This window comes from Urocampus carinirostris, chromosome 5 (assembly GCF_059441175.1).
Source record: "Urocampus carinirostris isolate Australia breed hairy pipefish chromosome 5, RoL_Ucar_1.0, whole genome shotgun sequence".
NCBI lineage: Eukaryota > Metazoa > Chordata > Actinopteri > Syngnathiformes > Syngnathidae > Urocampus > Urocampus carinirostris.
The window spans coordinates 34674984-34700228 of NC_142353.1; the positions used below are offsets into that span (position 1 = coordinate 34674984).

The window sequence follows — 25245 nt, forward strand, 5'->3', positions numbered from 1 at the left end:
TCAACTCAACTTCCGGTGAGGCTCGTGGATTCTTTCACAGTAAAACAATTCACACCGTAATTTGTAAGGGTGTTTTGGAATGTATTAGCGCCGTGTTGCTTTATATTGAAGGGAAATAAAAGATATAACATTGACACAATAGTGACTGATTTCGAAGTATTTGCTTTGATGTTTTAATGGGTGGGTGGTATCTGTAAAAAATTTTAAAATATATTTCATGTACGACCAAAATTAGGGGGAAAACACAAACAAGTGATAAGTGCAAATTAAATTAATTTTAAAAAGTAAAAAAATAGAACTTGTTTGGCAGACTAATTCTAGTTTGTTGGTTAGAGCGGGGTGGCACGGCAGGGCATTGGTTAGCGCTTGCGCGGCACAGTTCTGGGGTCTTCCTGTGTGGAGTTTGCATGTTCTCCCCATGCTTGCATGGCTTTCCTCCGGACACTCCAGTTTCCTCCCACATTCCAAAAATGTGCTTGCCAGATTAATTGACTGGTCCAAATTGTCCCTAGGTGTGAATGAACAAATGAGTCCTTGGTGCCCTGCGACTGACTGGCAACCAGTTCAGGGTGTCTCCTTCCCACTACCTAGAGACAGCTGGGATGGGCTCCAGCACCCCTGCAGCTCACTAAACTTAAGCGGTGCAAATAATCCATGTATGGATGGTTACAGCATCCCCAAGTGGAAGAAATCCCACAGATTTCATTGGATTTATTTGGTCAAATCGGGATTATACAGTTTTAAAAACTTTAGTCAAGTCAAGTCATGTTTATTTGTATAGCCCATAATCACAAAGAGTCTCAAAGGGCTGCACAGACCACAGATTATTGCAAACCACAGACTATTATCACACCATCCCCTGATCTAAAACCTACATGAGGGCAAGGAAAAACTCAAAAAAACTCAACATGAGGAAAATGAAGAAACCTTGAGAAGGGACTGCACAGGAGGTCTTCTCCCTTCCACCTTTAGAAAACATAATAAAAAAATAAATACGTTTGAATTTTGTCAGGATATCATTGCCCTTGTCTGAGGAACATAACCTTTGGACTTCATCACACAGAACAAGAACGACAAAAAAATCGTATTCTACTTGGCGCTAACCCGTTTTTCTGAATATTGTCAGGGGATTTGTTTTTGGGTGAATCTTGATAAACATTCCCAATGTCAAAAATATATTTAATATACTTAAGTATCCAAACCCGCCCTCTCGTAGTGAATTAAACATGTCACAATTTTGAAATACGTAAAAAAAATAAAAAGTTTAATTTTCCTGGCAGAGGAACTTTATTGTGTCTCTTGTTTTACCCGGCCCCTTTTAACATGACGTTAAACCCATATAAGTGATATGCCTTACTCACTTATCGTATTTAATCGAATTTTACTTGGCAAAATAAATCAAATTGCGTCTGTGTTAAAACGATGTTCTGTCTGGTCATTTGCTGGGGTGAGCAGGCATCCCCAAAAGGGAATTACAACTACTACACGCATTGACGACATTAGCTCAAAATATATTGCTACTGGTACAACATATTCCCATTTTATTTATATTTTAAATGCTTAGTTTCACCTCTCCAAATTCCTGTTTGATGTCAAAAGTTCCGCAGTTTCCGTCAGGAACTATTTAAGTGTTGACCACGCAACAAGGATGCGACCGTTGACACAAACGTGAAGGTAAATTAATGACCATTTTCCCCTTTACATTTTTTCACAAACATTTGTTGTATTCATGTGCCATTTGTTCAACTTGTTATTGTGTTTTCTTAAACCCCTGGTTAAGTTTCACGTGGATGTTGCGATAATCCAGGTGCTGTTTTTGTTATAACCCGAGTAACTACGCATGTCAAGTTTCTTTGTATAGCCCTTGATCATAAGAATTCTTAAAGGGGGGTACAGCATGTGCTGTCGCAGTAGAGCGTGCGTGAAATGACCTAAGTACAGTACCTTGGATTCCCAGACGGTCTCCCATCCGAGTGCTAACCAGGCCAAACCCTGTTTAGCTTCTCGAGAGTGGGCGTTCTCTGGATGGTATGGCTGTAAAGTCAACTCAAGTCAAGTCAAGTCAAATTTATTTATATAGCCCTTAATCACAAAAATGTCTCAAAGGACTGCACAGGATTACAGTTACAAAATTACACAATTACCTCATCTTAAACCAGCAAACCAGCATGCGGGCAAGGAAAAACTCAAAAACCTGTTTATTTGTATAGCCCTGTTTATTTGTATAGCCCTTAATCACATCGGGAAAAAGTCCCATGACATCCACCATGTCGTGCATCTATAGATTTCAGACCTTTAATATGTGATGTATTAACATTGTCTTTAGAAATTTCTTCCCCTAAGTGTTAAATCTTCTTATTAAAGAAAACCATAAAGTCATGGGCTGAATGGGTAGAACTATCTGGGATAATATGTTGCCTCGTTAGCGATGCTACAGTGTCAAAAAGTAATTTGGGGTTATTCTTTTGTGCCGCAATCACCTTCAAAAATAGGCTGATAATGCCGAGGCAAGGGCTGCTTTATACTTTAACAAGCGGTCACACCAGGTTTGACGTAACACCTCAAGCTTGGTAGTGCGCCATTTTCTTTCAGATTTCCTGCAGTCTTGTTTAAGTGATCTAGTTTCATCAGTAAACCAAGGCGCGCGTCTTTTAGGTCATGATTTAGGCTGTAGGGGTGCTACAGAATCCAGGGTAGCACCTTGAGAAAGGGCCGCACAAGAGGTAATCCCTCTTCTATGATGACCGGGCCGCAATGGATGATTAAGCCTAGATCTAAACGGATCCACTGAGATTGCAGATCGAATCTCAGCGAGGAGAGCACTCCACAGCACCGGGGCCCGGATGGAGAATGCTCTTGAACCTGCGACTTTCTTCTAGGCTCTTGGGATCACTAGCAGACCTGACCTTTCTGAGGGAAGGCTCTGAGCAGGAACATGGGGAGATATTAAGTCTTTAATTTTAATTGTTTTCTATTTTGATATCCTATTTATGTAGAAAACCTATTTGAGATATTTGACATCAGTGGAATGTTTTATGACAGTTATTTCTTGTGTAAAACTGCCAGCCCCTAGTCAATTGAGTTTCAGGCCCGTGGCTGGCCTAATTTTAGTGCTTCAGAAGAAAGTGCAATGAAAAATAGCACAAAATTGTGCAAACATTTAAAGTAAATAAATCAAATATGAAATATTAAGTTTTCAATGTTTTTTTTACAGTTTTGTGTGCATGTTTAGTGCAGCGATGACTCTGCTGATGAGGTTTCACAGCGAATAACCTCTCTTCAGCCACCATGATCCCAACAAGACTCCCCTGCTGGGGTACAATGACGGCCTTTAGGAGGCTCCACCGCCATCCAGCCTCCTCCACTGGGCTCCACATGCTCCACAATGAAAAAGTACCGCAGTGCGGGACATTTCATATGTGCACAGACATCTCCAAAAGCGTCGCGTCATCTATTGGTAACGTGCGGAGAACTTTCAGCGTTTCCGCTGCGGCGATTGTGAATGCGGCCCCGGGACCTGTACAGCCTTATTTACGTTTAATGAGGCTGGACAAACCTATAGGTGCCTAGGTCAAATCACAATGTTTTATAAATTCTCAATTGATTGAATTAACTTATTTTTCTGTGGGGTAGGCACATGGCTGCTGTACCTTCCGTGCACGTGGAGCATCGCCCTGGCCGCAGAGCCGGGCTGCCTTCCAGACTTGGGGATGCTTGCCCTGTTCGGTACGGGTGCCGTCCTGATGCGCGGAGCCGGCTGCACCATCAACGACATGTGGGACAAAGATTTTGACAAGAAGGTACCATTACATTCTGGCTGACTAAAATATATAGAGCCGATTTCAGACGTTTAAACACGCAGGTGGGTCGGACGGCCTCGCGGCCCATCGCTTGTGGGGACGTTACCCGTCTGCAGGCTCTGGTGTTCCTTGGAGGTCAGCTTTCACTTGCGCTTGGTGTACTCCTTTGTCTCAACTATTACAGGTATGTATTAGAGTTGTCATAAATTGGATTTGTCCTTTAAAATGATTAAAGGAGGGGTGTGTCGTTTAAGGTGTCCTTAAAGTTAAAAGAAATGTTCTCTCTTAGGGTAGGGTGCGTAGTTTGAGATGTCCTTAAAGAGTTTGTAATATTTTCTCAAAGTATGTGTTCACAATGGCCAATGTAGTTTAAAGAGCCTTTTTTTTTTCGCACCGCATTCCCGCTCTTACTTCAACGGGCTGCTGATTTCTGGGCAGATTGTCCTTAAATACAGCTTTCCGGGCAATTAGTAAACTGGCTTCTCTCAGGAGTCAATTTATCACAGAGCATGTACTAGGAGGTATCAGTGGTCCACAAATTCGCCCATTAGAAAAAGGCGTGTCTGCTCACCCAGTGCAGCCTACCTTGTAGAGTAGGACCTTGGATTTCTACAGCTTCAAGGTCAGGGGTCGGGAACCCATCGCTTGGGAGCCACATATGGGTCGGAGATAAAATTCCAATCATGCAGATCTTCCCTGTAAGATTTCTATTTTAAATAGTCTGATGCAGAGTTTGGTATGCAAAGCGAAGCACAACTGAGTTGTGATGTGGTTCAGTCTTAACTACAATTTACAGCCAAAGTGTCACACCAACAGACTCGTTTTTGCTGTACCTCACCAAGAAATCCTTTATATGGAAGCTCATTAAACAATGTATGTTCACTGTTGAGACACTTTATAAAGGAAACCCACAGAACAAACTGTAAACACCCAAAAGAAAAACAGCCAAGCATCCAGAGCAATTTGATTGGATGAGCGGTAGGGATGGGCATATCACTGCACACACGGCAGGCTCCCCGTTCTCTTACACGCGTCCACTGCGCTGATGGGAGATAAATCTATAAAATATTTGTCTGTAATATTTTGTGACATTTTTACTAAATAACTTTCTTTGCACGTTGTTTGTGAACCATTATTTAGGACAAAAATGACAGTCAAAATGAGCCTCAACACTTAAGTACCTGCGTGAGGGAGACACATTATGTGTTTCTGCAGTGCAGTGGTTAGCACTTTTGCCTGACACATGAAAGGTCCCTGGTTTGAGACTGAGTGAAAACATATGTTGGCCTGGAAAGGGATGGGCGCCATCCGGCTGTGCGTGCCCAAGACACACCACAGGAAATGGTTCCCCTACGACCAATAGGTATTTATATATGGGACATGGGCTCTGGTATTATTATAATTTTCTAAATGTTATCAAATCAAAAGTCACACAGTGAAATAAAATGCCCAGAAGAATTACCTTTCGTTTTGCTATCTCAAAATCTCTGGTGTGGCTCCGTCTCAAACATTTTTCTGAAGCCTCGTCTAAGAAATACTCTACAGACGCTCCCCTACTTACAAACATTCAAGTTATAAAAAACGGTAGATACGAACATTTTTGGGGGATGTCGAAAAATATCCGAACATTAAGTTAGATTTTGTATTGTGTGCACCTTTTTCCGGCGTGTGGCGCTGTGATAGGTCACCCAGCACCCACCCTGAAAAATAAATCTGCTTCCTCCTTCTAGTTTGTGTGTAAACATACAGTACTACGTGTACTGTATCTCTAGCGCGCTAAGAACTTTGACGTTTTTATTGTTTAATATCTCGTGCATCCATTCAATATGGTTAGTGTAAAGAAGAGGTGAGCCACTTCTTTTGAAATGAAAATGGAATAAGAAGGCTTTTACCACGGAGGCGGACCTCTTGAAGCTCATCTTCCAAAAGTAAGATAAACTTAACTTTATTTATCTTTATAGGACATAATTGTTATTGACATGTTTATTTTCAATACAAAACAGTACAGGTTACTTATACAAGCCTCAATCATACTTATATAAACCTTAAATATACAAAAGAGCACTGAAGCAACTTACGGACAAATTCAACTTACGACCGATCGCCCGGATCATTTGTGAGTAGGGCAGCGTCTGTGCTTGATGAATGAGCTGACTGAGGCTACGATTAGGATTTAAAGCCAGGAAATGACGGCAGAGAGTAATTCAGTTTCAAATTTCATATAGTTGCTTTAAATAAACTGAATTGTATATGAGTTAAACAAATGTTCTGCTTTTCTTTTTTCCTTTTACAAATGCACAGTTGATATACTGGTGTATATCAAAGATTAAATCTTGGTGAAATTAGAAAAAAATGAGGGGAAAAAAAATCCCCTCAAACATCTTACATCCCTTAATTTAATAGTGAACCTCTGAAAAGACCCCCAGCCCTCCAACTAGGGCTCACTTATGATGCCATTAGATTACTAAACTGGCCCCTGAGGTATTGTTCTTTCTACCATGTGCTCCTCGAACTAAATTTAGTTTGACCCCCTTGTTTATCATGGGTACTCTTGTCCGTGCCACAGTTTTACATTTATATTTACTATGTTAGTGTTATTATAAATCCAATATTTTCTAAAAAAACAAAAAAACAAACACATTTTCAGTATTGCCCTGGGTGCCGCCTCCTTGTCACTTGTGGTCACATATCCATTGATGAAAAGGATCACTTACTGGCCCCAGCTGGTGCTTGGTAAGAGGAAAATAGTTTTTATTCATTTTTATTGTTTTTTAATGCAAGTTTTTAAAGAGCTTTTTGTTATGCTTGCGTTAAGGTTTAACCTTCAACTGGGGGGCGTTGTTGGGCTGGGCGGCTGTCAGAGGTGTCTGCGATTGGTCCGTGTGTCTCCCTCTCTACTTCTCAGGAGTCATGTGGACACTCATCTATGACACCATCTATGCACATCAGGTAAGCAATGAATCATCATCACAGTATAAACAGGGTTTGCATGGGTGCTTGAAATCCTTAAATGTTTTCAAAGTCAGGAAAATGCTCAAATTTTGGCTGTAGTGCTTGAAAATGCCTACAATTATTGCCATTTTTCTTAGTGGTCTGACTATAGACTAAACAATGAATGAAGACATTGTTTTTCAAAACTGTGTGAAAATGATGCCAACACACCCGCTCTAGAGGTTTGTCATTATAGGGTTTTCATGCAGGGTCACCGCACCCTACTGGTTGCACTCAAATTGACAGCTTTAATTAGAAAACCAATTTTTTGGGCTCGGCTCCTGGACAGCTCCTCAAAATTTTTTTTTTTTAATGACCAATAATAATTAAAGATTATGCACCAAATTGTTTTGTTATTTTTAGCTTCATATGAATATGATCGCCGCTGCATTTTTTTCCTTTGAATGTACTGGAAAAATGGAAAAAATAGCTATGAAAGTGAATTTGGCCCTGAAAAGGGTGTACGAACCCTGAAGACATTTCTCAATGATAAATTAAGGGGTTGTAAGCTAAAAATTGTTCTTCTTTTTCCCCTTTAAATGTTTAAAATTATTTTATCCTTAAATTTCAAAGCTTTAAAAAAAACTTATTGTTATTTTTTACTTTAAAAAATTCTAATGAATAAGTTTCTCCCATATTTAGAACTCCATTTAAAAGTTACATTGCAAAAAAGAAAATTGCCGCATTGGCGGGATATTTTTCCCCGCTCTTGGTATTTTTTTTCATTCATTTTATTTTTGTAGTCTAATTTAAGAATATTTGCCCACGTGGCAGATAATTTTGGTGATTTTAAAGGTGGTGTATGTAAGGTCAAAATATTCTACCTCCTGACACCATATTCTGGCTCAAACCATCACTGCAGCTCCGTTTTTTTTATGTGTGCAAGTATGTGAAATTCTTGGATGCGCTCAAATAAAATCTGCCTTTTACACTTTTTGGGGGCTTGGGTGGACTGTAGTTGAAAGAGACCTTTTCTTACTTTCAACATTTTCATCCTAGCATAAAAGAAAAAGGCGACCACGTGTGTGGTATCACTTTCTATCTCTTTCTTTCTCTCTGTACCTATTTATCTCTGTCTCTCTCTCTCATTCTCTCTTTCTCTCTGTTACCCTTCTTCTCTTTTTTCTTCCTCACACTCTCTTTTGCTCTCTGTCTCTTTCTCAGTTTCTTTTTTCTTTATCTCACACTCTCTTTTGTTCTCTCCCTATGTCTCTCTCTTTCCCTGTTTTTTTCTCCTTCTCGGTTTCGTTCTCTGTCTTTATCTCCATCACTTTCTCTTCTTCTCCGTCAATCTCTTTTTTGTTCCCTTTCTCTCAAATGTTCCCTTTGTTTCTCCATTTTTCTTTCTCTCTCGCTGTGTCTCTCGAATGTTCCTGTTTCTCTTTCATTCTCTCTCACATTACTTTTCTCTATCCTTCCCTCTCCCTCCCTCCCTCTCTTTCTTTCTATTCCTCTGTATTGTCTTTTTCTGTCTCCTTCTCTCGCTCCCCTTCTCTTTCCACTTCATTTTCTCCTTTCCTCTCTCTGTCTTTCCTTCCTTCCTTTTTTTACTCTCTAATCTACTAGTCCGGCGCCCATGAGAATGTTTTTTGGACCACGTGGCCCCAAACTCACATAAGTTTGACATCCCTTTCATGCTGTGTGTAAATACTTGCTGCCCTGTGTTTGTATGGTTTAGGATCACTTAAAGGGAATTTCTATCAATAATAATCGTAGCAATTGGCCATGGTTGTCAGGTGTGTGATGACAAAAATAACAAAATCTATAAGAGATCATCCAGAACTTAATAACCTTACCCGTTTGTCTTAGGATAAGGAAGATGACATCAAAGTGGGTGTCAAGTCGACGGCACTTCGTTTCGGCGAGCGGACCAAACCTTGGCTGGGCGGTTTCACAGCAGCCATGATGGCCGGTCTGGTAGCGGCGGGGGTCCACGCAGAGCAGACCGTCCCATACTATGTCGCGCTTGTCGCCGTCGCATCTCATCTAACGCATCAAGTGAGCATCCCTCCACAAAAATGGCTAGATGTACTCGCATATAAGGCAAATTCAGAACTGTAAAACACAATCCTGAAATCAGGGGGTCGGCTAATATGCGCATAAGGCAAAGTGAATGCAAGGGAGGGTAAGAGAGTCAGGCTGTCAGGCTCCATCCTCGTAACTCCGAGGATCTCGCCAACTTGGGTGCACTGTCCCCATGTTCCCTCTCGCACAAACTTTCTTTCCACTTCAGTCAACTGGCGCTTTCCTGATTGTGTTTGAGAGGGACCACATCTCATGTTATTGTGATTGAGTGTGTTTGATTGCCTTTGTGTGTTAGTGTGTCTAGCCTCCAAGCCCCGCTTAAAAGTCCTGTAAATGGTTTAAAATAGTGGCCTGATCGACCGAAAAAGTCGCAGTGGCGCAAATATCTAATTTGGGTTTATGGTATCAATGAAAAGTAAAAGAAATGAACTTTAAAATGATACAATAGGCATAGATTTATGATGAACTATTTTGATGATATGGCCATTTGAATTATGACCTTCCATCCACTTTTTTTTCTGATCAAAAACCTGAGATTATCAAGATGAAAGTTTTCATTGTTTTTTTTGGTGTGATGTCATTCAAAACTTTAATTTTGTTTTCTAAAATCGGAAATATTGAACATTCTCACTGTTTTTGTGACTTTCCCTCTTTATGTGGATTATGAAACTCTGGGAAAGTGTGTTTAAATGTCATATTTTTCAAAACAGCGAAAAATGTGAAATAAAAAAATCATGATTTTCCTTGGGTTTTTCTGTTATCGGCCTGTAGCAAAAAAAATAGACTGCTATTTACGACTCATTTTGGCAGAGCGGGTCACATATTTTCATCTTTATCAGCGATATATATTAATTGTTTCTACACATTTTAAAATTATAATTGTGTAAGTGCTAGACCTAAGATTTATGGCCCGAGCCCGAACCCGAACCCGAGGCAATTTCGGGCCGGGTCGGGCCTGAAATGTCAGTCATACGGTCGGGTCGGGTCGGGTTCGGTCCTGCTTTTTTTTTTTTTTTTTTTTTTTTTTTTTTTTTTTAAATTAATTAATAATTATAAATATATGTTCATTAAAAATATATACTTAAACTATGTATGGATACTAGACCAAGGAATACTTGTTATAAAATAAATAATTTGGATAAAACGGAGAAGGAGCTGTAATTGCTTTTAACGGAGCCAGAGCATGCTCTGTGCACGTGACGTGACGTGAATGCTGTCCTCTTAATAATCTTCCCCTCCGCAAATTCGCGTGATTTTGGCCTGGTATCCCCGATATGGAGTCGGACCAACAAGAAGTTAAGGATAAACTCAAGAGAGGAGAACTGACGAGGAAAACACACTCTGGTAAGAGTTAAAAAACGCAATTTGCAGAATAAAATCACGCTTTATTGTTTAAATAAACGCGTTATATAGACTAGGATCTCCCAATTATTATAATTAGCTCGCTTTATTGTTTTAATAAGCGTTTTATATAGAATACGATCAGGGGGGGGGGAATTTGCATAGGAGTCGGAAAAGGGCACAACACGTCAACACCCCCTCAATGAAAGTGCTGCGCTAAAATCTTAAGGACGTACTACTACTGCTGCTGTGGATTATGGCCCAATGATCAAGTCGTCAAAATGACGGACGCCCTTAAATGTTTTCGCTTCCTCAAAAAAAAAAACCCGTCAATGACAGATTGTCGCTTAATGTAACATCTGCAGTGCAGACACAGAAATATAAAAGATGTAAATGTTTATACAGTTTTATTTAACTTAGGCCTAGATGTTGTAACAAAAGGCAGAGTTTAATTTGTTATCATAAATCACCCCTCCTTATAAATAAAATATGTAATTTCGGGCCCCTTTCGGGCCGGGCCAGCAAATCCAGTTAATTAGTCGGGCTCGGTCCGGGTCTGGTTTAATACCCCTCGGGCCTGCGTCGGGCTCGGGTGCTTTTTTTTGGCCCGATCTTACCTCTAGTAAGTGCACGTTTTCTCAATTTTTGGGTACATATTTCTTTTAGTACTTGTCAGTTTTAGGGGGTCAGCTCATATGCATTGTAGGCTTATATGCGAGTTTACGGTACAATACTTTTCATTGAAATGCAAATGATGTATTCTACAAATTAGGGAAAGTGCATCAGTGACTTTGGTTGCAAACTTATAGAAGCAACATCCACCAAGTTATAGCTTATATTTGGTAAACTCATAATTTGGGACACTTGCAGGTCAAAGTATAAAAGTATATTTTTGCTTTTTTACAGATTTCCACACTGGATGTGGACAAGCCAGAGGACTGCTGGAAGAAATTTGTCTCCAACAGAAATCTTGGACTTTTATTGCTTTTAGGAATCATTGCTGGTAACGTGTGGAAGGCAAGACCGGAAACACTGGAACTTGTCTCATAGAATTGAATTGTTCACTTTATTGAAGCTGTTTTATAAAATAAATAAAAAAACTACATAAAGCCCAAACAGTAAAGTACATTGCTCATGCATCATTAAATACTCATGTTAACGTTCAAGATTTGTTTTGATTTTCTCAGGGAAATGGAAGTGGAATTTTCATTTATGTGAAGATGAAAAATGTAGTAAAAAAAGTCATTCTGTTATTCCGTGATGTTTTTGGATTCAATTAGAATCGAAATTATTTATTTTTAAGGAAGAAAAACAAGCAGTCTATTTATTTATAATGATGATATGCTGTATAATAAATTGATGTGTTTGCAGGTGCTATCGAGAGACAATATAGATGATGAACAAAGACACAGTTTTCAAAATAAGTTGCAACAATATTTTTTAGTGACTTGAGCAAAGATTACTATTTGACTCACCGTTTTATCGACCTAATTGCTGCTTTAATGATCACTTCAAACTAAAACGGATGGTCATCCTGCAAGGAGGATAACTTAATGTGCCACCACTTTTCAAGGGTTCTTTATTTTCCTCAAGCTGATGTTCTTGAGTTTTTTTCTTGCCCTCATGTATTTTTGCGATTGAGGGATGGTATAATGGTGGTCCCTTCTCATGGTTTATTCATTTTCCTCATGGGGAGGTTGTAGAGTTTTCCCTTGCCCTCATGTAGGTTTTAGATCAGGGAATGGTGTAATAATAGCCAGTGGTCTGTGCAGCCCTTTGAGACTGTTTGTGATTAAGGGCTACCTGCAAAGCCACCAGGATTGTAGGTGACTCTACCCACCCATCTCACAGCCTCTTTAACCTGCTGAAGTCAGGAAAAAAATGAAAGGGTCTAGGAGCCAGAACAAGCAGGCTCAAGAACAGCTTTTCCATCACGCTGGCAGGATTTTGAACTCTCTTCATGTCCTACCCCCTCTCACTCCTCTGCTTTCTGCCGAATCAATGATAAAACTTCTTTATTCAGATTCTGGCTTTCCTTTGCTTTTTTCTATTCTTTTATATTGTATACACTTTTTTCTTACCATGTTTTTATTTGTTATTGTATTTGTTTCTGATTTATTGCATGTTTGTGTGCAGGGAAGAGGTCGTAATTTCATCAGTGCTGTATGTTGTGCAAATACCATATTTGACAATAACACAATACAAATAAACATGATTTGACAGTGTTTTGCAGGTTTTACTCATGGTAAACAAGCCTTCTAGATTTGACCTCTATCAGGAAAATAGTTTAGAGGCTGAACATTTTTTGTTCGGTAAAATAAGAGAAATGATGCTGGATTTGTTTTTTATTCATTCAATTTTAGATTTATTTTGTACCATGTTTTATCATATTTTATTTGTTTTTAGTATAATAAAAAGATACTTTATATGATCAAAACATTTGTAATTTGTCTATAATCACAACAATAAATCTGAGATTTTTTACAAAAAAAATACTATTCGTTAATTATCTTGACAAAACGTATTTAGCTCGAAAAAACAAATTGTCTTGGGGATCAAGAGGTCGCAGGTTTGATTCCCAGCTCCTCCGTGTTATATGTCGAAGTGTCCTTGGGCAAGACACTGAATCCCTAATGCCCTTGCATGGCTGACTCCCTATTGGTGTGTGAGTGTGTGTGGGCAGGGTTGGGTAGTTACTTTAACTGAATTACTTTCAATTACTTTTGGATTACTCCAATACCAAATATGCTAATAAAAGACAAAAGAAACTAAATATGATTAAAATTACTAAATTTTGTGCAGGCTTGGGGAGTAACGGAATACATGGAACGGCAAAAATGATGTTGGCAAGCTGTTTGGATTTATTTTCATTTTGTTTCTGTCGCATTTTATGTTAGTTTTGCCCGAGATCAAAGCCAGGAGAGAAAGCTTACCACGTGTTGTGAGTCATCATTTTATTCATATTTAGTTTCCATGTCTTTTATTAGCATATTTGGCATTGGAGTAATCTAAAAGTCATTGAAAGTAATCCAGTTAAAGTAACCCTACCCAACCCAGTGTGTGGGTATGGGTAAGTGTGAAGCACATTGTAAAGCGCTTTGGGAGGTCTTCATTGACTTGAAGAGCGCTATATAAATGCAGACCATTTACTATTTAACTTTCCAAAAACAATCCAGCTAATCAATCAATAATGTAACTGCAAGATACCGGTAGTTCTATGAAGATCTATTTTGAGGGACCAGTTTCACGAGATCAGCTGGTTTTGTGTCATCTTCAAGATGCTTGTGATGCGTTTTTTATCCGAATCGAGACAAATTTCGGAAAATCACGTGAGAAAGTTGGGCAGCTGTTGAACTTGGGCTCGTCGTGACGTCACTCACCTCTGCGCGCTGCGATTGGCTCGCTCTTGTTGAAGCGTGTGCACTTGTATAAACTCCGAAGTCTTCCAGCACAAGCAGCGGTAGCAGCAGCAGCAGCGGCGGCGACAGCAGCTCTCCTGCCGGGATCGCCTCACATTTTTGCCGGTCTTCAACTTTTTTTTTCGTCTTCTTTTGCTTCCTTTTAAAACAAAACATGCAACGCTGCGCCAAGTCTTGGGGCATCTTGTTAGGGGTAGCCAATCAGACTTGCGCGGCCGGAGGTGGACGCGCGGTGCCTGGGAATCGCGCGTTATGGAGAGCCGCCGCTCGCCGGAGCTCCGCACCGGGGGCGTCCCTAGCAACGCGGGGGGTCCGCACCTCGGCGGCGGCGTGCTCTCGGCGCATCGAGCGGATCTTACCCCGGCACGATGATTTCGCTGAGCGGCACATCGGACCAGGTGAGCGGGAGAAGAGGGACATGCTGGATGCGCTCGGACTGGAGGTAAAAGGAAGAAAACACACTGATTTGATATTGCACTTTTTAGTGTCTGTCTGGTTTTTATATTTTCTTTCTTTGTTTCAGTCCATCGAGCAGCTGATTGAGAATACAGTGCCATCGTCCATCCGTATGAGGCAAAGCATGAAGCTGGACGACCCCGTGTGTAAGTTGTCATCATTTTCACGCGTTTTCTCACGCGTGGAGATTTTCTCAGGGTGGGGGTGATACGATCGTATGAATGATGATGGGGAGATAATGGAGAGGCGAGTGCAAAGTTTCTCGCCCGGGTCCCAAGTCCAGTTCAATCTGGTTCCAGCAGTTCCATTACATCACAGCCGAGGGGGCTCCTAATAAGGTGACAGGGATGGATGTCATCTGCCCCATCGCCCCCCCGACCCTCCCTGCAAAACCACACACACTAACACGAATTACCCCTTGGAAAACAACAACAGTTTAGCCCAGTTCAAACCAGTTAAATCACACGGGACCTAGTGATGAAGAAAAACATGGCTTCAGAAGGATCCTTATCATAATGACATTTGTTTTGTGGCTTTTTAATGATGCACTGCACAAAACACCATTAATTAACAAACTGAAATAACACTCTGATAATAACCATTTGCACAGGTTGGATAGGTTGGAGACGAAGCTTTTGAGTGCCTACCCAAATTTCCTTTTTTTTCCCCTTGCATCGAGACCCATTCGAAATCAAAACAACTTAACCCACAAAGGAATATAAGAAAACAAAGAAATTAAGCATCAAACTTAGAATATTATGGCGAGTGACTCAAATAACACATAATACCCAAAATAACACTTGACATATTCATCTTCTTAGTAAATGTATCTAAAATACGTATGTATATATTGTCAAAAAATCATGTACATTAGGGACATTTTTTTAAGGTCATCATCTAAATTATTCTCTAAATGAATACCTTTTCAGGTGGCACAATGCCTTTTTAATGTTGTGTGAAAATATTGGACATTGAAGTACCGTGTTTCCGCACTATAAGGCGCACTGGTTATAGGGCGCACCCCCAAAAAATAGTTTTTGGTCCTATATTTTCCATACATAAGGCGCACCGGATTATAAGGCGCTACGATGGGAACGTCGATAAAACAGTCAGATAGTTCAGTCATACTTATTACCCCCTTAACATTCCGAAAGCTTGCAAAGAAGCAAATACGTGTCTCAGACATGTACGGAAACAGTGTCTGCACGATGTCACCAAACATTTCTTAGTTTCCATTTTATTTTTTGCTGGCAACTGTGTGGACAGCAAAGTAAGAATTTTATTGTGCAGGGAAACGGGGTTCTTCACTGTGCATATGACGATAAACACTTTGAATTGAATTTAGTTTAAAAATAGACTCATCACAGAAACATCAAGATCGTTCTAAAACAAGATACCGGGAAAATATAAAGCCGCGTAGCTCACCTAAGTTCTCTTGCAGCCATCACGTTCAATAATTATACGTAACCATGGTCTTCTTACAACCTTGAGTGTAGTAAATCCAGGAGAGTAAAATATTTACAAATACAGAATAGTAAAAAATGTTTTCTCTATGCCGTAGTGCAACCCAACGTGTGATTCACATTCATCTTTTTCGACTAATTGCAGGCTTTGTTCTGCCCCTTTAGCCTATGCGAGCCTGTAAATGATAAAAAGGATCCGCCCCCTTTACCTCAGAATAACTTTAGCCAATAGTGACCGATTCAAATGATGATTGACACATTGGTTAGGAAATGAAACACCGGTATATAAATCCCAGCATACACTGCGGACTACTTCGCCTTCGGGGGAAAATCTAGTCGGCGGCTGCTTGCTTTAGTTGCAAGACTTTGCGACTTAATATTAATCCATATATAAGGCGCACTGTATTATAAGGCGCATGGTCAGCTTTTGAAAAAACTAAAGGCTTTTAGGTGCGCCTTATATTGCGGAAAATACGGTATATGAAATCCCCTGAGTTGTAAATAAACAACTGTTGACTATTTGTTGGGAGTTGCTGCTTATTTGCTTTGTACACTAATAGGGATTTAAGTTTATGTATATGTTTAAATTTTAACACATCGGATTCTATATACTTTTCGAATGTTTTCTATACCCTGGGTTATGCACAGTCCTAATAACTTATGTAATCAAAAATAAGGGATTCTATTTGGCTCTAATATGTATTTCCTCAAATCTCTATGCAGTCAATTAGATAGATAGATAGATAGATAGATACTTTGTTCATCCCCAAACAAAGAAAAATAGTTAACTGTATATTACATGAAGGTTGTTTTTTTTTTTGGGACAAATATGTCTGCATTTACTCATAACTGCATAACTTTGCTAATTTGGGTTGTATGTTATTTATATGGGGTCTGCAGCCAATATAATGGCTAATAATCACTCATAGACTCTTAAACTTTTCCTATTTGAACATGACCTATCTTTATTTGTATTTGTATTTCTTTTTTTCTTATTTCCCAAATACCAAAACCTTTGTTTTTAATGTATTATTTTGCTTTAAGTTGTTCGGTAATTTCTGCTGGGAAATCCTATAGACTTGTTCCCAGGTCTAAAATGTTCTTTATTGTCTTAATTTTATGTTTACCAACTTCATTTTTTGTAGCATATTGCAGAAAATATTTCAACTTGACAATGGAATAATATGCTGTTATTTTTTTCAAGAAACTTTATTGCAGTCATTAAAAAAACATTTTGGTTTACAATTGAAGAATGGATTGAAATAGAAAATTAGAATATTTAGATCTAATCCTTTATTTTGTGTTTTACCTTTAATTACAAAGCAAAGTATTGTTTTTATTTTTTTGACAATTTGGTTGAAATCAAAATAGCCAATATCAGAATAGCATGAAAAAATAGAATAGCAGGTTGTAAGCCATATTCAGCAATATTAAAATAACAAGTCTTGCAGTATTTTAGTTAATTCATATTTTTTTAATTGCATTACAGAAAATCAAGGATTTTATCACAATATTGTAATTTTCTGAGATCGTCCTGTTTATTTCAATTGAAATATTTTTACGACAAATTTATTGTCATCTTTTTTGTTTTCCTTTGTGCAAACTGTATATTTACTCACCAAAGCAAGAATATTATAAATACTACTAGATCTAGAGCTTTATTAATTTTTCCCAGGGAATAAAATTATTTTGAAATCAAATGTCACGTTCTCACTTTCAACAAAGACCAAAAATACTTCATGGCAAAAATAAACTGAATACATGTATTTATTTGAAACGATCTCTCAACTTTAAGTGAATAGCAATGCACCAGTATAAAAATGTAGGCTGTATGACTTCTTGTGGCCATGAAATTTTGTAAAAATATTAATGGGTAATTATTAGGAATGGGTGCCCTGCAACTGACTGGCAACCAGTTCAGGGTGTCCCCTGCCCACTGCCCGAAGATTGCTGGTGTGGGCTCCAGCACCCCCGCGTCCCTACTGAGGATAAGCGGTGCCGATAATAAAATTATAAGAATGGCTACAACCACATGAACAACTGGATTCTCCTGATTTTACTGAACGATCTTGCTTTGGCTTGGTCTTTATCAATAAAGTTTATTTAGCCTTTGAGAGTTTATTATACAGCAAAACACTTCCTTGTTTGCGCAACGTTGTACTTAATAAATCACCACCATCCAAGCTTGATGATTTACCTAGCAGCTTGCACGAGTGCTGACACCAGTAGCCATATTTTTGTGTCTTTATAGACCATAAATACAAAGACAGGAATGATTAACTTAGTTTGTCTGAGTCACCTGTGGAGAGGTAGCGTCCTATTGGTTGTGAAAACGCCAGCAGAGGGGATAACGTTGGGGGTTCCGGCCTGTGCCTGAATCAGGCTTTGATATGTAAATTTACTATCCTGTACAAAAGGAAAACAATAACAGTGAGGTCAAGTCATGTTTATTTGTATAGCCCTTAATTACAAAAAGTCTTAAAGGGCTGCACAGACCAATGACTAGTACAGACTATTATTACACCATCCCTTGATCTAAAACCAACATGATGGCAAGGGAAAATTCAAAACCTCAGCATGAGGGAAATTACGAAATCTTGAGAAGGGACCGCACATGAGGTAATCCCCCTTCCAGGATGACCAACGAATGTTACAATAACAAATAATACAGAGATAATCTCAATGTGAAACATAGGTCATTCAAAGGCTATAGAATAGAAGTGTGTTTTAAGCGTAGATTTAAACAGTTCCACTGAAGTTGCAAATTTAATCTTAGGAGGCACAGCATTCCACAGCACCAGAACACTCTTGAACCTAAAGATTTCTTCTTGGCTCTTCGTATTTTAAAGCATAAAACATGGAATATAGATAATAATATAATTTTTAATTGACAGCTTTTTGCCCCCAAATCTTGATCCATGCAGTAGGTTCTAGATAATGGTGAAAGGGTCAGGTGCAAGAGCCAGTACGATCGCCTTGCAACAACAAGGCTCATCTTTCTCCCTCAAGGACACGGAGACAAGAGTATGAGGTCAACATCACTCATAAGCTAAAGAATATAAGTGTTTTAAGCCTAGATTGAAACCGTTTCACTGATGTTGCAGATTGAATCTCAGAGGGCAGAGCATTCCACAGCACCGGGGCCCGATTGGAAAATGCTTTCAAACTTGCGGATTTCTTCTTGGCTCTTGGTATCACTCGTCGACCAGAATTTTCAGAGGGAAGGCTCCGAGAAGGAACATAGAGGGAAAATAAATCATAAGTATTTGAGGGGACAAGTCCATGTAAAATTTTATAGAATAGCAACAGAACCTTAAAATCACATCTTAAACTTACAGGGGGTCAGTGCAGGTCAAGTAAAATTGGGGTAAAGGTATCCAACTTACTTGTCCTAGTTAAAAGCTTCACTGCAGCATTTTGGTGACCAATTATTTTTAAGTTAGGCGCATGCTGTTTTTTTGTTTCCTGAATTGCATTACAGTATACTTTGTATTTACTTTCAAAATTTTAGTTCCTGTTCAGTCATTGTTACTGATACCTTGAAATTAGGCCAGGTATGTGATCAGTATTGGTGCCCAGCTATCCATAATTCAAATGAGTCGCCAAGGAGTACAAAATCAAGTTAATCCACATGTGCAATTTTACAGCTTAAATGTTGCTACTCGCACAACTCCTCAGGAACTCACACTTATATGCAGGGTTGGGTAGGGTTACTTTAACTGGATTACTTTCAATTACTTTTGGATTACTCCAATACCAAATATGCTAATAAAAGACAAAAGAAACTAAATATGAATAAAATCATGACTCACAACACGTGGTAAGCTTTCTCTCCTGGCTTTGATCTCTTTGATCTCCGGCAAAACTAACATCAAATGCGACAGAAACAAAATGGAAATAAATCCAAACAGCTTGCCAACATTATTTTTGCCGTTCCATGTGTTCCGTTACTCCCCAAGCCTGCACAAAATGTCATTTTATTCATATTTAGTTTTTTTTGTCTTTTATTAGCATATTTGGTATTGGAGTAATCCAAAAGTAATTGAAAGTAATCAAGTTAAAGTAACCCTACCCAACCCAGCATATATGTTACATATTATTTTATATTTTTACATGTTTTATGAAAAAAAAACTTATGTTTTCCTTCATCTTACTTTGCACTGAAAGGATAAATCTTTCAGTCTTTTTTTACGTCTCTTAATAAAGGCCATTCATTAATTGATTTATCATGAAATTCTATATGTATATTTTTTTAATACAGTTTTGAATCTTAATCCTTAGAGATGGAGTAAATCACTGTTGAAGCTTCAGGAGCAAAATGCATGTCCTGACACACATTTATATCTGTGGCATACTGGAGGTCGAATCAACTGCACTCCACTTTTTTGGGGTGTCTTTCCTTTCACGAGTAGTAGTTCAGATGAGGCGCTATTGTCCCATTCTTTGAAGTTGCTAGGCAACCAGAGGAATCTCAGTGGTTGCTTTGGCAAAGCTTTCAGTAAATGGGGAGGAGGCGGGGGGATAGAACCACGCTGTATGGATCCTGCTATCATTTGAATGTTGGTAAACAAAAATATGTCCCCATTTCCTCTCTCTCTCTCCGTCGCCTTCGTTCTAATCTGCCTCTCTGTTTTTTAATCCTGTTTGTTCCGCCACTCCGAGTGCTGCTCATAGGAATAACACGGCCACGTGCTTACTCTGATAAACAAAGTGGATCAAAGGGTTGCGAGAGTGGAAGTTTTGACTAAAAGGGTTTATTTTTGGTGGTTGGGGTCTGAATACACAAGTGGGTTGCGTTACATTATTACCATTTTATATTACTCTGGCTAAAGTGTGAGGCCTGTGCTTGCATCACAGCTTAATGGGAACTATAGCAGTTTCTGTAGAATGGTTGTATGTTGTAATACTGATATGATTACTGGAAATGTCACTTCCCACTTTCAAAATGGGGAGGAATCACAGAGAATTCTGTCTTTATTTTCATTCCAGGCTTAGTGCCGGAGCAGAATCAAATGCAACCAGTCTGCAGCTTTGTGTTTGGTTTGCACCGCTATAAAGGGCCTAATAAATCTGGGATTAGTCTGCTTGTTTTTTTCTATGGCAAATGTTAAAAAATGTCTGATCTTTTTTTGTCATCCGGAAGTGCCAACTCCTCAGAATTTGATCAAAAGAGTCTACTGAACCATAAGCTTGGTAGTTTCAAGGACTGATGAGAATTTCTGGTCCTTTTTATATAAATGAGATATATGGGAAAAAAAAAATTAAAAATATGAATATGATGAACCATTGTTTATCACATGGTTTTGATTGAAAACAATACATGTGATAGGCAAAATCTGTGAAATTATATATATATATATATATATATATATATATATATATATATGCAATCTTTTGGCAAATGTACAATTAAATACTGTTTTCTATTATACATTAAAAGAAAACCCCTTTTTAAAGGGTCAAGCTTTTTTTGTTTCTTTTTACAGTTGTACTGTCAAATTCTCCTTTTAATAATCAGGTAGAGAAACGGTTTGGCCATTAAAAATCAGTAATACAATGGAAATCCGTGAAGTAGCGAAACCATGAAAAGGGAACTGCTTTATATAGAGGATTAACAGTATTTCTCTATTTCGTTGGGTACTTCATCAAATGATTTAAATTTTTGTCACAATTTCACGATGTAATTCGCCTCTTTAAGTGTAACACTAAGTACTATACGCTATTCGAAAAAACTGTTCGGTCCATCTTTGCTAATTATCAGATGCATTAGTAACGTTACAGATTCTACCTCAAATTTTTATTGTGTTCATTGATCTTGGGAATTTTCCAGGCGAGAATGAAGTCTTGGAGTCACTGCAAAAGATCGCGGACAAGAACAAGGTGTGGCGTTCCTACATCGGCATGGGCTACTACAACTGCTCCGTGCCGCCGCCTATTCAGCGGAACCTTCTGGAAAACGCCGGCTGGTGAGTTGGAGAATAACTGCGGATGATCCGCTTATTAATCACAAGGTCACGTTTTAATGCATCCCAGTGACAGGAAGCCATCTTGTGACTTGAGTTTAATTTCTACTTGTGACAAAGTGCGTGAGGACAATTGTTCGACCGCAGGATTAGAATTGCATGACTGCAGTTTTTTCAGGATACTTATCCATTCCCACCGCTGTCCTCTTCCCCCCAAAATTTCTTCTTTTCAGGGTGACCCAGTACACACCATACCAGCCAGAGGTGTCCCAAGGCCGCCTGGAATCGCTCCTCAACTACCAGACCATGATCTGCGACATCACAGGCCTACCAATGGCTAATGCCTCGCTGCTGGACGAGGGTACGGCAGCTGCAGAAGCCATGCAACTTTGCCACAGGTATTACCACATGGTTGGTGAAGGAAAAGATCCCTAGCAATTGTAACTTTCCTCCATTTTTCTGCATTTTCCCCCAGACAGAACAAAAGAAGAATCTTCTACGTCGACCCTAGATGTCACCCCCAGACAATTGCAGTAGTGCAAACCAGAGCCAAGTAGGAAAATGCTGGAGTAACTGTCCGCTGTCTTAAAGGGCATTTCCAACATTGGCAACTCCTTTTAATTCCAGTTACATTGGTGTGAAGACTGTGCTAAAGCTCCCTCATGAGATGGACTTCAGCAACAAAGACATAAGTGGTGTTCTTTTCCAATACCCCGACACTGATGGCAGGGTGGAGGACTTTACGAACCTCGTAGACCGGGCACACAAGGGAGGGGTAAGAGAAATAGGGGGTAGTCAATACAAGTGCCTTACTGGTCCTGGTTTTAAATTTATTTCGGTTCTCTAGGCCTTGGCTTGCTGTGCAACAGATTTGCTAGCACTGTGCGTGCTGCGACCCCCCGGCGAATTTGGTGTGGACATTGCACTAGGAAGCTCCCAGAGGTTTGGGGTTCCCCTGTGCTATGGAGGACCTCACGCTGCTTTCTTCTCTGTCAAGGAGAACCTGGTCCGAATGATGCCAGGCAGGATGGTTGGCGTTACCAGGTGGGACAAAAAGAACTGTGTTATGAGCTTCACTGTTTATCTTGGAGCGCATTAAGTTCTGCTCAGTGCATCTGAAGGGTTAAAGTTTACGTTGATATTTTAGGGACGCTGCAGGGAAGGAAGTGTTCCGGCTGGCGCTGCAAACCCGGGAGCAGCACATACGCAGAGATAAAGCCACCAGCAACATTTGCACAGCTCAGGTTGGACTTGAGAAGGTGTATGCCTTGCAAACATGTCTCTTAGTTTCCTAATTGGATCACTACTCAACAATCAGGCTCTGCTAGCCAACATGGCTGCCATGTTTGCGCTCTACCACGGCCCACAAGGACTCAAGCACATCTCAGAGAGGACACACAACGCAGCGCTCATCCTTGCCGAGGGTACTAAAGTCCTCGCACTACCAGAGGAAAAACTCAATGAGTAATTCATGGAATGATTTAGGTCTGAAGAGAGCAGGACACAGGCTGCACAGCGACATGTTCTTTGATACGCTGAAGATCACTTGCGGTGTGGCAGCCAAGGACATCCTGGAGAGAGCAGCGCAGACACACATCAACCTCAGGGTCTACTCAGATGGATCGGTAAGAACTTTCTGAACTTTGGCTGTTTTAGAGTCTACCTCTTCAATGATTGATTCATTCATCATGGTCTGTGAAAGTGCCCAAGACTTCATCATCAGCCCTTAATTTGATCATTAAACGGACATAATTTGCTCCTCCTCAAGATGGACGTAACAATGTCTTCAATTTATTGACAGAATATGAGAAGGCTGAGAGTACCATGCTGTTATTTATAGTCTTTTTTTGTTTTTCTGCTCATCACAGTTGGGCGTATCGCTGGATGAGACGGTGACTGAAAGGGACCTGGATGACTTGCTCTGGGTCTTTGGCTGTGAATCCTCTGCTGTGTGTTGACACTCAATTTTCTCTTGGTGAATTTGTTGTTTGGTGATTAAAGGCTGGGATTTCTTTTTAGGAGCTCATCGCTGAGAAGATGGGCGAGCGGATGAAGGGCCTAATGGAAAGTCCGTTCAAGAGAACTAGCAAGTATCTGGCACACCAAGTGTTCAACAGGTAAATAGTTATTCTGAATATGCTTTTTCTCTTGAAGGTTTTGAATCATTGTAGCCAAAGTAAACTTTTTTTTTTAAACAAATCCATCAAGTCAATAAAGAATCACTCAATGCTAATCAGCGCAATGATTAGATACCATGCTATTTTACAATATGTGTTAGTCCTCTTGAGTAAAGATTGTATTGTGCTATTTAATTAAATTTGTTTTGGTCTTGTCATGAACTAGGATTCAATGCCAAATACTTCTTGAAAACATGTGTCCAAGGTGTTCCTTTGTTTTGTCAGGCTACTGGCTGCCAAGGTCTTTACTTTTATCAGTCTTTTCTGATACTATTGTGTCATATTGTTCTCAAGCAAATATTTAGTCTTCTATCGCCCCTGAGATGATCTTAAGTCATTATTAGAACCGCCCAACAGACCAGAGATATTTAACACATACGAATCCTACATTTCTCAAGAAAGAACATGAGTTCAATGTACATCTATCTGCTCATCAATATGATTGGCTAGCTACTACCTGCAAATGGGTACATGTAACGTACAATAACCTTACTTAAATTTTAGGTTTGTTATTCAAGGAACTGGGTTCGTGCTTAAAATCCTTGAAAATGCTTGAACTTTAATGTTGTGTTTTCAAGATTTGAGACGTGCTTGAATTTTGGGTAAAGTACTTGTAAATGGTTGAAATTGTTGCCATGTTTGGCGGCAGTCTGACTCTCTAGACCACGCATTGAATGCAGAAAAATAAATTGACTCTGATTAAAAATGACACCAACATGCCTTCTCCTGTTTGCTGTGCCACTGCATTTCTTCTATCCTCGCGACTAACTGCAGCTTCAATTAACTGTATGCCGGATACTGGAGAGATTGGAAAATTGGCCTTGAAAGTGCTTGAATATGGCCATCAGAAAGATGCGCCAACCCTGAAGGAATTTGCGGCTACATCTTAAGTCAATGATATAGGAAACTTGCTTTATTCATCTGATCATACTGAAATACAGTCTATTTGTTTAATTTTCAGAAGGTTCAATTATGTTCACTTAGCTCTATGCATCATTTTAAAACATTCTATCATTCCAGCTCTCGACATGTGGCAAATATTTTTATTTCTCCCTCTGCTCATTTGATTTTGACACCCCTGATTTAAAGGCATGTCGTTAACTAGCATTTTATACTGTAAGTTACCGGATATGCTATTACCGTTCTTTGGTTTGAAATTAAGTGCTTGCTACTAAGTGAACCTTCTGTCTGTCACATTCTGCCAGGTGTTAGTTTGCACATTTATCTTTACTGCGGCCATAAATAATAAGAGCCTGGCCTCTAATATCGTTGAGTAATTCAGTTGTGACATGATCAGCCTTTTTTTTTTTTTTAACGCATGTTAGCATAACAGGGTTCGTGCGGGAGCTTGAAATCCTTGAAAACTCTAGAATTTTATGGTTGTGCTTTCAATATTGAAAAGTGCTTGACTTTTGGGTGAAGTGCTTTTAAATGCTTGAAATCATTGCTATGTTTCTCAACAAGTATGGCTTTTTAGTGGCTTTGCCATTGCATTTCCTTCCTCACGATTAATGTCAGCTGGCATTAGTTTGTAGTGCATTTTCCTTTAATGTGTCATCTCCCACTACGGGTTTCGTCCAAGAGGACAGGTGCATGCTACACCTAAACGG

At 39.4% G+C, this 25245-nt stretch overlaps 2 protein-coding genes across 3 annotated transcripts in view; both read left to right on the forward strand.

The window, feature by feature from the left end:
* The first annotated feature begins 1350 nt into the window (after positions 1-1350).
* coq2 (coenzyme Q2 4-hydroxybenzoate polyprenyltransferase) lies at positions 1351-12382 on the forward strand. Of its 2 annotated transcripts, none has more exons than XM_088336567.1 (8): positions 1351-1674; positions 3233-3562; positions 3634-3800; positions 3863-3984; positions 6448-6533; positions 6616-6749; positions 8601-8789; positions 11064-12382. In XM_088336567.1, exons 2-8 carry the CDS (start codon positions 3289-3291, stop codon positions 11205-11207), a joined length of 1116 nt encoding a protein of 371 aa, XP_088192693.1. In that variant the 5' UTR covers positions 1351-1674; positions 3233-3288; the 3' UTR covers positions 11208-12382. The 2 variants fall into 2 exon arrangements, with proteins under 2 accessions (XP_088192693.1, XP_088192691.1); XM_088336565.1 differs by having other exon boundaries at positions 1352-1674; positions 3215-3562.
* Positions 12383-13595: 1213 nt separating this feature from the next.
* Positions 13596-25245, forward strand: part of gldc (glycine dehydrogenase (decarboxylating)) — a 29720-nt gene continuing 18070 nt past the window's right edge. Inside the window, exons 1-12 of the mRNA XM_088336568.1 lie at positions 13596-14018; positions 14100-14178; positions 21326-21461; positions 21692-21856; positions 21934-22011; positions 22086-22233; positions 22306-22502; positions 22606-22702; positions 22777-22882; positions 22944-23083; positions 23327-23407; positions 23478-23575. Coding sequence (XP_088192694.1) covers positions 13731-14018; positions 14100-14178; positions 21326-21461; positions 21692-21856; positions 21934-22011; positions 22086-22233; positions 22306-22502; positions 22606-22702; positions 22777-22882; positions 22944-23083; positions 23327-23407; positions 23478-23575 — 1613 coding nt within the window. The 5' untranslated portion in view covers positions 13596-13730. The remainder of the gene's footprint in view (positions 14019-14099; positions 14179-21325; positions 21462-21691; positions 21857-21933; positions 22012-22085; positions 22234-22305; positions 22503-22605; positions 22703-22776; positions 22883-22943; positions 23084-23326; positions 23408-23477; positions 23576-25245) is intronic.

Bases quoted from the DNA above. Each gene is read 5' to 3' on its own strand.
- coq2 (XM_088336567.1), top strand. From the start codon at position 3,289: ATGATCCCAACAAGACTCCCCTGCTGGGGTACAATGACGGCCTTTAGG. The intron at 6,534-6,615 runs GTAAGAGGAAAA...GCTTGCGTTAAG, and splicing joins CTGGCCCCAGCTGGTGCTTG to GTTTAACCTTCAACTGGGGG. The intron at 6,750-8,600 runs GTAAGCAATGAA...CGTTTGTCTTAG, and splicing joins ACACCATCTATGCACATCAG to GATAAGGAAGATGACATCAA.